General features: G+C 38.6%; 1 protein-coding gene and 1 long non-coding RNA gene across 2 annotated transcripts; one reads left to right on the top strand and one right to left on the bottom strand.

Moving 5' to 3' along the window:
* The first annotated feature begins 7210 nt into the window (after positions 1 to 7210).
* LOC129775601 (uncharacterized) lies at positions 7211 to 7709 on the top strand. Its single transcript, XR_008742988.1, has 3 exons — positions 7211 to 7338; positions 7422 to 7526; positions 7591 to 7709. It is a non-coding gene; the product is annotated as an uncharacterized LOC129775601 (long non-coding RNA).
* A 700-nt stretch (positions 7710 to 8409) lies between these two features.
* On the bottom strand, positions 8410 to 10543 carry LOC129775845 (CCR4-NOT transcription complex subunit 10). The gene is made up of 2 exons (XM_055780991.1): positions 10315 to 10543; positions 8410 to 10254 (listed from the first exon to the last, which is right to left on the bottom strand). The coding sequence occupies exons 1-2, from the start codon at positions 10398 to 10400 to the stop codon at positions 8448 to 8450; spliced, it is 1893 nt and encodes a 630-aa protein (XP_055636966.1). The 5' UTR covers positions 10401 to 10543; the 3' UTR covers positions 8410 to 8447.
* Positions 10544 to 11411: the final 868 nt, after the last annotated feature.

An 11411-nucleotide genomic window follows, 5' to 3' on the forward strand; every position in this document is an offset into this window, starting at 1 on the left:
TTTACATTTTCGACCGACGCGCCGAAATCGTCTATTTTGCTGTTGTTCGATGCGGTGTCACACTCGCGAAGGCTCGGTTCAATGCGAGCGATTTTCACTACACCAACATCGCGTGCATCAATAATTGACGCTCGCTCGAAATTTCATTGCCACTGGCAATGCGTTCGTTTTTTGCAGGGCTAGAGCCTGCCTCCCTCTTCTTCTTGCTCATCACACACTACGCGAAACGTCCAATTTATGACGCGGGAAGAAAAACACACGATACGAATAACGAACAGAAAAAGCAAACGACGATATCCAAGTTAGATTACCACTGGTGGGGTCCAATCTTAGATCGAAGCGCAGCGAAAACAAAGTGAACTGGATTGCTCAACAGTCCGATGCCGAATGAAAGTTTGCCTCAGCGAGATCCACTGTTTATACTCAAGGCAAATATTCCCCTTCATTCTTCTACTTTTCCTTTGTTCACGAGGACTTCAAATCCTACGATTTCCCCTTCATTGGTCGTCGATAAGTTGCTCGTTATTGATAGCTCTGTTCGGGAAAGCACACAAATGGACAGAACAAATGTATGGAAAAATGGAAACGCCTAAAGTTTTCATGAATTTTAACCATTTACAAACCAGGGGATTCTAATGTATAGCATATTAAACAAATTTTAGGGAATTTTCGATTTGTTTAGTATGTAAATCGCTAAAATCCGTTCGCGGCAAAAATAGTTATTAACGTTAACTTTATTTCATAAAAACGTGACCTGTTTTCTGATTTGGTACACTTAATGAAAGACGTAGTTCTACGTCAAAAAATTCTTCCTGTCCACGTGAACTCAGTCTATACCCTCTCCCCCTCTCCGTGGACAAGCGAGGACATTTCCTTACTCCCTTCCCAACATTACCATAATTGGTACAATTTTAAATCTACGTGCCAATTATCGCAACATCGAAAGCTGCCCTGTTCCTATTATGGTTGTACGTTGTTATGTTATGGTTGTTATGCTATTATGGTTGTACCTCACCTTTTCACGCTGTGCATATGCATATCATAGGGCACTTTTGAACGCTCAGTAGTGTTGTGAAATAGCACTATGCGTGTCCGACCGAAGCATATTTGTTTGATCAACTCTGTTGGAAAAAAAAATAAATTAGTTAATATCCAGATCCTAAAACGAAGCGAAAACTGCAACACAACCCTCACGTCTTTGTGATTCCTCTGTCAGCTAGCAGAAAGGCCTACCAACGAGGAGCAGGAAGTTATTTTACAACCGGGAAGCACATAACAACAGTCTGATCTAGAGATGAAACGGATATTCGGTATCCTGCCTATCCGGTCAATGTTTGGTTTCCGGCCGAAAAGAAACAATGGGTCCTATTATAGAAATCGAGGCGATAAGAATTTTGCTCGTTAGCCCTATTTTACTATTATAGATACCGAGCAATTCGATAGCATTGAGCAAGTGAAAGCTATCGGTGCAGCTTTCAGAATTTTTCGAGTTGTTTGGTTTGCTTGTTGCATACCTTCAGAGAATTATTTTGTTTTGGTTTGCGTCCCTGATATTTTCATTTGAGAAACATTTCGGAAACGTCTAAATATATGCAATCGCATCACATGAAATTCGAGCTCGGTACAAGATCATCTCGATTTACAAAATACAAGATTTCGCTCGGTGTGATAGTGATAGTGATTGTATCGAATCCTCGATTTGATTTATATAGTAGGGCACAATAATTTATCATGAACAGAAGATAGATAATAACCGGAACTTGTAATGCTTGCTGATTCTTTTTTGATTTTTAGTTAAATAATTAAACCCTCTCTCAGATTGTCATCCCGGAAGTACTTAATTTTTTAAATTTTGAATACAAATAATTGGTTGATGCTCTTTGCATTTTAAAATTATATGGAACAAAATCTGTCTGGGAGGCCATGGTTATCATAAGAGAAAGTCAATTAAGAGAATCAATCAAAGCAAAAGCAAAAATTAGGCAAAAATTGCCAAATAATGAATAATAAATAATGAGTTTTGTACAGAATTTATAGGAATTTTCTAAACTGCATCCTGGTTTAAAATTAATCGGATTATTGAAAAAGTATTCATTAGAAAACTAGGAACTTTTTCATTCATCAATACTTTTTCCTGTAGTAAATTGACCTACAGGAGCGTTCTTGGAATCAAATGATTATTCCAATCAATCAATGATTAGGTTAATTGGATTTACTATTGACTTGGTTAATAAAACACTGTGTTAATCTACAAAATCTTTAAAAAAAACAGAAAAAAAATCTTTTTTTTCTTTCCAGTATTGTTATCCACCAACACACAAGAAAAAAGAAGCATTCATCTCAAAAATAGCTTTAAATGAAACTTTAAAATGATATGTAGTTACAGCGTTTCTAAAATCACCCAAAAACCTCGACTTCGCGCTCCGTTCCCATAATTTTTGTGGAGGGTCGAATCAACGACATAGTATTGCATACTAGGAATATGATTTAGAACCATAGTTTTATTCAAAAAATATTATTGAAGAATTATTTGAATCCTATTAACACTTTTTCCATGTAACACCGACTATTGCCATAATGGGTACACTTATTACGAAACTCCAGGAACACTATTACCATAATGGGTACATGGGAGTAGCATTTTCGAACATGTTTTGACGTAGGATTACGTCTTTCGGGAACATATTGGGGTACAAATTGAAAAACGAAAATCGAGCACATCTTGAAAATTGTCCAATTTCAAACGCGTATTGCTCAGTCATTTCATGATGGATTGAAGAAATTTTTGCGTCAATCGATTTCGGCACTCCATAACAATTTTTTATATTGAATAAAATAACATATATTATGAAACAAACTATCGAAAAATTGAAAAATCTCAACCCCTGTTCTAACGCAAGTACCCACATCCGATTGGTACAAATTGACGACACATGCGACGGTTCCCTAACAGAGACATCAAAACCAAGCTGCCTGGGGGAAATTGACATTACAAATACATAAAAGTAGGGGGAGCTTTTGTTCCCACCGAAATGTGTTCCCTAACAGAGACATCAAATTCAAGGTGCCCGGGGAAAATCGGCATGCCAGTTGGGGGCATTTTTTATATTGCAAATGAGGTGAGTGACACGATTAATAGTAGCAAATAAAATTTAAATCCTTTTCAACTACGTTACACTGTGGTGGGATATTCTGATAAGAAAAAATTAACATATCAGTAAAAACTGTCATAATAAGTTCCTGAATTTTGAATTTAATTCAGGCAGACCATTTTTGAAGTTTTAAATCATTATATACGATTTAAGAGCAGTTGATAAGTGATTCCAATATATAACACCTCTCACTAACATCGATTGCCCATAGCAAACAAATTAATGTTGTGGAATTAAAACACTTATGGCTCTCGTGTTTCTCATAAACTGAAGTTGTTCAAATAAGTACTGTGGCACGCAACTGTGAACAATTTTGAAAAAGTTTTTTGCATGTTCGATACACATAAAATTGAAACTACATCATAATAAAGTGCTATGTAAGTGTGGAACACTGGAATATCTCGATAAATTGTAGACATATCTTACACATGAGTTCAAAGCAACCCTTAGTCTGTTGAGTGCGGTCGTAAAAGCATTAGTGTAAATGAAATCTCCGTACAAAAAATGAGGGAGAATCAACGACTTGAATAATTTTATTTTCGTGGATGTTTCCAAATGCCGAGTCACTAATTTCAAACGTTTTAAGGTGCCGTAGATCTTACCACATTGAGAATTGATGAAAACATCCCATGATAAATTAGATGTAAATATAAAACCCAGATTATAAAGTTTATCGACATATTCAACAACTTGTCCATCAAAAAATTTTGGAGACAGTGAAGGTGTAGTTTTCCAAACAAAAAGACCTTTCTCAGGGCCACCAAAGCATTATCAAAGAGTTTAATTTTTCAAACATATCCAAAATGAACAGATAGCCTAACGGAATCCTACGTCAAATATGCGGTCGTGTCTCATACACAACCCTCCTGTGACTTTTTTATGCAATTTAGTCAATTAATCATTGAAACATCAATGGAAACCTTTAAAAACAGAGTTCAAACTGCTAGAAAAAGTATACTTTTGTATACTTTTGACCTGGAGCATTTGTAGCAACGAATATTGCATCAAAATTCAATTGATAAAAATGATAAATCTAAAATATCTATGGCCTTTTGAAAGCGAAGATTTTTGTCTGTTCCTCCATCTACATTAATTATGATTACTGGCTTGTTTATTTCTCGATACTGAATAATCTGGAATTCAGGCACCTCGCACACCTCTTTAAAATCGAGCCCATGAGAAAATGCGTTCGAAGAATTGTACCTTCTTGAACGAACTACGAGGAACTTGTACTCGCTTCAGGATGACCAAGGTGCCCTAGCTTAATTTTGCAACCTATTATAACAGACGGAATAAGCTTATGTTTAGCAGCCATGACAAAAACATGATCCGGTAGATTAACGTAATATTCGAGATGCATTAAACGCTGCCTGCTTACTGGCTGCTGTTAAACCTACCAAAACATGTGCTTTATCATCTTGGCTTAGGAAACACACCTCATTCTGTCCCAGAATCGAAGCTAGCTGCTCAAGCATATAGTGGCGCGTGAATTTATTCACGAATAAAAATGGAATTTTATTACGTAACGATCACGGCTACTACAATAATGGGTCGTTGCAAAATATGACCAGAATGATGCTTGATGCTCTTCTTGGTGATGCTTTCTACCAAGCCCCGGGCAAGGGGATATGATCCGCGAGTCAAGATGTGCTACAAATTTAGCTGTCATTGCCAAACCTATCAAATTACTCGGCGAACTCAAGGCAAATCTATGGAACAAGGTGCGCCCATTCGCTAACTAAAAAAAGAATTGTTTTTTGAAAAAAAAATTTATGTGAAATGTAATGATCATGATGATCACAAGGGTCTGAATGATAATATAAAACGTAGAACCCTAGGTTGATCACTTGAAATGTAGTATTATATTATAATGTAAACCAACTTAAGAAATTGAAAGAATTTAAGTGAAATAAAAGGGTTTGAATGAATTCTGCATTATTTCAATAATTTCAGTTGTATTTAGCTGCTGCTCATGCTTTATTCGAAAATTTGCGTTTTGCGTGCGGAAAAAATGAACTCACCATTATAATATAAAATCAGCATCAAACACAATTTCAGTTTCATATTATTTCACAATTTTCGAGGAAACGTATTACTCTATTACATAGAATACATATTGAATACAGAAAAGTAAATTTTCATTCATTATTTTTTGTTCTAGAAGTGTGTTAATTTCGTCCTTAATTTCGTTTTCCAAATGGCGCAAATCATTATGGTGCCTTCAACGCAAAGACAATAAATGAAACGCTTGCAGCGTAAAACGTAATGAATATAATGAATATAGCAATGAGTATTTCATAAAGTATCAGTATATTCCACAAATTGTGCTCAATCGTCTTAATTTACTTTTGTGTATTTTTTAAATGGCTGCAGAAAACCACTTCACGTTTTGACCCACCTGGTAGTATGTTAAGTGCCTTGTTTTACACCAGCTTGAGAGTTTGGCAGTTCTCGCGAGTGACAGTGGTCGCAAATTGCATTTGCGACCCGGACATGTTTGACGCTGTCAAATCCTATGTGCTAGTATACGGATGCCCTCAGGCTGCTTTCTACTCAATAGAAGCAATCTCTTCTTCAAGCATTCGTCCAAATAAATTGAAAATTTATGGTCGCTTTTGTGAGAAAAGTAGCCTAGCACATTTTTGTCGATTTTGTAGGTTTTCAAATCATGTCTTTTCTTAATCCGCCGGTGCACCGGATTCAGCTAACAAGGTCCTCATTTTCTCCACTATGGTACGATTGAACCTTTCTGCTACTCCATTATGTTGAGGTGTATTGCCAACAGTTGACTCAACTTGGATCCCTTGTTTTATATAGTACGAAAAATATTCTCTTCCAATATCACATCTTAGATTTTCGATCTTCTTCCCCAATTTCGCCATCGCCATGGCCTCGTATACTTTGAAATAATCAAAAACTTAGTTCTTGTGCTTCATATTTAATATAAGTATATTTAATACCACAGCAAAGTGTGTATAATCATCAATGAATGACACGAAGTACTGGCACCCATCTACTGTTGTTGGTGTTATCTCGCCGCAAACATCCGTATAAACGTCCCAATGGTCGTGTTGTTTTCGGTCGATTCTTATTGAATGGCAAACGGATCATCTTGCCCCATGCACAAAACTCACACAAAACTTGCTTCATACGTACCAAATTCTTACAGCTCAGATGGCTGAACCGTTTATGCCATAAATGCAACTCAGAAACTCTCGTGACCATGGCTAACTCTGACGACATACACGGCATCTTGAGGAAGAACAAATTCCCTCGCAGTTATTATCTCGCCGTTTCTGGATAACACTGCTCGATCCGGATGGAACACTACTTTGACTCCCGCTTTCAATAATCGCGATAACGACAACAAATTGAAACTGAGATTCTTCACATACAGGACATTTCCCAAGGACAATGTGAGATTATAACCATCAAAAGATGTTTTTGCCTTCACTGTGCCTTCTTTAGTAGCAACAAGCTTTTCACCTTTCTTCGCACTTTCAATAACGAGTGGAGTTTCGAATTCCGTAAATTCGTAGAAATAGCGCTCATTATTTGCTATATGACGACTAGCTCCTGAGTCCAAGACCCATTCAACAGAAGACTCCGATTTAAAATCTTCTTTCTGGGATGAAATCATCAACACCACCTCTCGATCTACCGGAACTGTTGCTACTTGAGCTCGATCTCGTCGCTTTTTCAGCTTTGGACAAGCGAACTTCTTATGACCTTGTTCAGTACGCATAAACATTTTCCATTGAACTTGTTTTTTTTCCTTGCATTTTCCTGATTTCGCTACGAAAGCCGTTCCTTCCTTCGCACTAATGTTATCTCTTCTTGATCGTTTCTGTTCTTCGACCAGCAAACGCGCTTTGACCATATCCAGTTTCTACTGCTCCTCTCCCAGATTCTCCATTGCCGTTGTAACATCATACGTCGATGGTAGAGAGATGAACAGCTGACTTATGGCATCCAGTTCAGTAACAGTGACACCAGCTCCTTTTAGTTCACGAATCAATTCATCAAACTTACGCAAGTGATCTTTTAATGGTGTTCCTTCTTCCATTTTCAACGTTGTCAAGGATCTCCTTATGTATGTTTGTGCTGCGAAACCTTTTTTCGCGAACGAGGTTGATAGGAAGTTCCACATTTCCTTAGCAGTATTTATGTCACGTACGTATTCCAGGTGAGAATCCGCTATGTACGAAACTAGAAGCGCCTTTGCCTTTTCATCCTTTTCTTGAAAAGTCTTCCTCTGCGCTTCATCAGCAGGTACATCCGCTGTTCTCACCTCCTCCACACCGTGAACCGACAACTGCGTTTCAACCCGGAACATCCTTCTCCAGCAACCTGAATGATTCCTACTTTTGACGGGTTTGACATTTTCCGTAATTTTAATAATGAACTCTTGATTTCTTCAAAAACTTATCCGTTTCAGTTCCAGTTCAGGTTCCAATGGCCAGACGCAACTGGGCCCATAACCTGTTGAAAAAAGACGTCTGTTCGATACAAAGTCTGGTTTATTACTAACGGGAAAAATTACATTCTTGACTACAATTAACAACACCGTGGCTACAGAAATCAACTGCAACTATGATTTATTTCTTCATAGGAACTATTCATATATTTTTTATTGAGAATTTTAAAAAATACATTTTTGAAAAAAAATAATCTTAATTTAAAAAAAAAATTTCAAAATAAAATTGGTGTTTTTTATGAAAAATTTAATAATTTCCTTCATTTTATCCTTTGTCTTGAATTTTGTAGGCATTATAGTTTTTGAGCTATAAAAAACTAAAAAAAAATTTGTGAAAAATCAAGAAAAAAGTGTTGGCCCTTTTAAAAAAGCAGTCTAATTTTTTTTTTAATATTTCAAGTATGTAAAGTTGCTTGAAAGACCCATGTGTTTACACCCACAATTTTTTGCTGCTATCTGAGATGGTGCTGCCAACGGCCAGTCGAGTTGGCATGAAATTCTTCAGGTATATCCCACTTCCTGTTTTTTTAGGTTTCTATTCGATTCGCGGCACCTTGAGAATAACTTTGCAAATAAAAACAAGTGACCTGCTATTATGTTTTAGACAAATAAAATAAACCTGCTGAGAATACACTTCCAGAAAATATGCACCCGTTTGTGAGTAACAACATATCCAATGTTTGAGATTACTTTTCGTTACACTCCTTAAACATATGTTGAACATTTTTATTTGAATCGTTGATGGGATTTTCTCGTTATAAAGTGAATTGGCTATAGAAATTCAACAGACAATATACATTTTATTTCGTTCCAACATGCTACACCAAATGGGGTGTATCGTACCGAGCCATCAGCTTCACCTTCTCCACATTTCCGGAAACCAACTCGGCATACATTTTGAGCATTTTCAGATGCGGCAACACTACGGGATGGATGCACGCGTTCATGTATACTTTCGCTTTCTCGTAGTCGCCAATTGCGAACAGCGTCACCGCGAGATTATAGTTCATCACCGACTGGGCCGCCTCCAAAGAGTTCATATTCCAATTGGGCGAACCGCGAGTGGTGAAATCATCTCCCCTCAGATCGTCGATTCGCTTAGGTTCCAGATAAACGAGAGCTTCCGGCACACGGTCCATCATAACCAGTGCTTCCGCACAATACATCGCGGACAATGTTTGGTGGGTCTCAGGCAAATCATGGATGGCCAAATTTTCCTGGGCGTATTTCAGCGCTAGTGTGTATTCGCCCAGACTCAGAAGAACATAACTGTAGGCGCTAAGCGTGGCGATTTTGAGCTTTTCTAAGTTCGCGGGTTTGAGCGGTTTGGAGGGATTACAGGGAACACCTTCGTACACTTTATCCCAAGAGACTGGTTTATCAGCTGCCTGAGCATGTCCGGCCAGCTCTCCGGTATGGAAATCAATCAGAGTGACCGCATTCCGAAGACACAGGGAAGCAAATTCAAGCGTAGTACTGGGAATCGCTGTCGATTGATCTGCGATATTGAAAGGTCGCTTTTGAAGGTACTTTCGGTGCATAAGAACTGTCGTGATATTCTTGCTTTGTTCTTTCAACGATTGCTGATGAACCATGATGCAGCATTCGGCTAGACGCAGCCATAACTTCGGATTGTTATGGTAAGAATACAATACAACTAGCAGACATTCGAACGCTTCCTTCGGCTTCTGCAAGTAGAGCAGCGTTATTCCATGATTGTACAATATTTCCGGCCGCTTCGTAGCTCCCACACAATACAGTGGGGAACCTTCCACTTTCTCCGTAGATGTATTTTGTGTAGCTGCCTCATCGAACAATAAAGCCTGTTGGAAGAATCTTGCCGCCAATGCGTAGTGTTTCACCGCGAAATGTATCAATCCCATGTTGTTGGCCAGACAAGTGTTTTGATCTTCTCCGTGGGTATGGACCTGGATGGGTTCATTTACGAATTTTTTCGCCAGTTCTTTCGCAGCCATCTGATAATCGTTACCCAAATAGTACTGATGTCCTTTCAGTATTGAATACTCGGCAGTTTCCTCCGAAGGAATGGCAAAGTTTTTCTTCCCGTTCAACAAATTCGATCTGATCAGGATCAAACGGAACTCTTTCCGAAACTCTTCGAATTGAATTTCCGATATATCTTTGCGGCTCTCGTTATCAACCACACGCTCTTCCTCGTCGTCCGGACCTAAAATTTCATGCACCCGAATGCTCAGCCGGACCTGCAGCATTCCAAGCAAACCGTTAGCTTTCTTGGGCTGATTTGTATCCAACAGTAAATGAATGGTGAATATTCCCGCCTTCCGCAACAGATAATCATCCAGTTGATCGAAATTATTCATAACAGCGAGCATTATTTTCAGCGCCGCCAGTGGTTGCTTGAAGTGGTATAAAATCATCGCCTGGTTCACGTAGGCCGCTGCCAGCTCGGGATGCTTCACTTCCACGGTTTGAATCTCTCCCACCAGTTCCGTAATCTGAACCATCGTTTTACGGAACTGATCATATTTGCGCAAATCGCTGATGTAAAACTCGGCCACCGCTTTGTTGTGGGTTACTTTCGGATTAGAATCCTGTGTTTTTTGAAGCTTCGACAGAGCTTGCAGACAGGAATGATAATCGGCTCTAGAAATAAAAATAGAGGATAAAATGATTTTATGCACTGCATACTGGTAAACATCTCACCTTTGAAACTCATTGAATGCAGTGATCTCCAGTTCACGTTCCTGATCGGAAATTTTCGGCTTACTTTCAATATTTAATTCAGTCATTGCGTATATATGCTACCATGTAACGACAACCAAATAAGAGCAGCTTAAAAATCTCAGCGTAAAAAATACTTTGTAGATGTTTATATTATTGTTTTCAATTCACACGAGAAAACTTTGACAAATGGTAACAGGGTGATACCCAGCCATTTGTAAATAATAGCGAATTCGTTTTTGTTCAGTTTCAACCCCAGTGCCGCACTAAGGGTGCTCATACACTGTTTGACCGAAGCCAAATATTTGACTCTTTTTGACAGATAAAATTTGGTCAACGTGTACTGATCAAATATTTTCTACACAAAACACGACAAGCAAATATTCAATTATTGGATGCCTAGAATATTTTTTCAGTCTGTTCTTCGAACCTGTCGGTACATGGTTAGGTTACCTTGAATATTTCAGTTGATTTTTTCCATGTTCGGTGTTTGATATTGTTTACTACTGTTGAAAATTGAAGAGTGGCAAACAAAATAGTGTTTGTACAAATATCAAATCAAACCTTATCTGTCAAAAAATATCAAATATTTGACCTCCGGGCAAACAGTGTACGGCCACCTTAACTGCTGTCAAAACGTTTTTTTATTCACTCAGTTTCGCACTCAGTGTCGCACTAGTTCGCCCCGAAAGCTGTTAGGCTAGGCGCAAATTGAGAAGCGTATAGCGCTCGTAAGCGAACGCGAGACTACCAACACGACTCATACGTGCCACAAACGTAGCGTGGTGGAGCGCATATTGAGTCGCAGTTTGGTGTAAATAACAGGCCACTCGCATACAATGACTGATTAACACAGAGTTGCGCGATATATTTATTTACTAACACAATCACCCGACCAGTACAGCCATACAGTGTCAAACCCACGGCGCTATATGATTGTTCACCAACTCAACTACCATAACCGGCGTGACCAGCACGAGAAACTGTGGTTCAGCCACAGCGTCGCGCGAGTCGTGTCTCACGAGCGCTCCACCATCTCGCGTCATCTGGCCAATTTGCGCCGTTCTATCTGTTTTCAT

This window comes from Toxorhynchites rutilus, chromosome 3 (genome assembly GCF_029784135.1).
Source record: "Toxorhynchites rutilus septentrionalis strain SRP chromosome 3, ASM2978413v1, whole genome shotgun sequence".
Taxonomy (NCBI): Eukaryota; Metazoa; Arthropoda; class Insecta; order Diptera; family Culicidae; genus Toxorhynchites; species Toxorhynchites rutilus.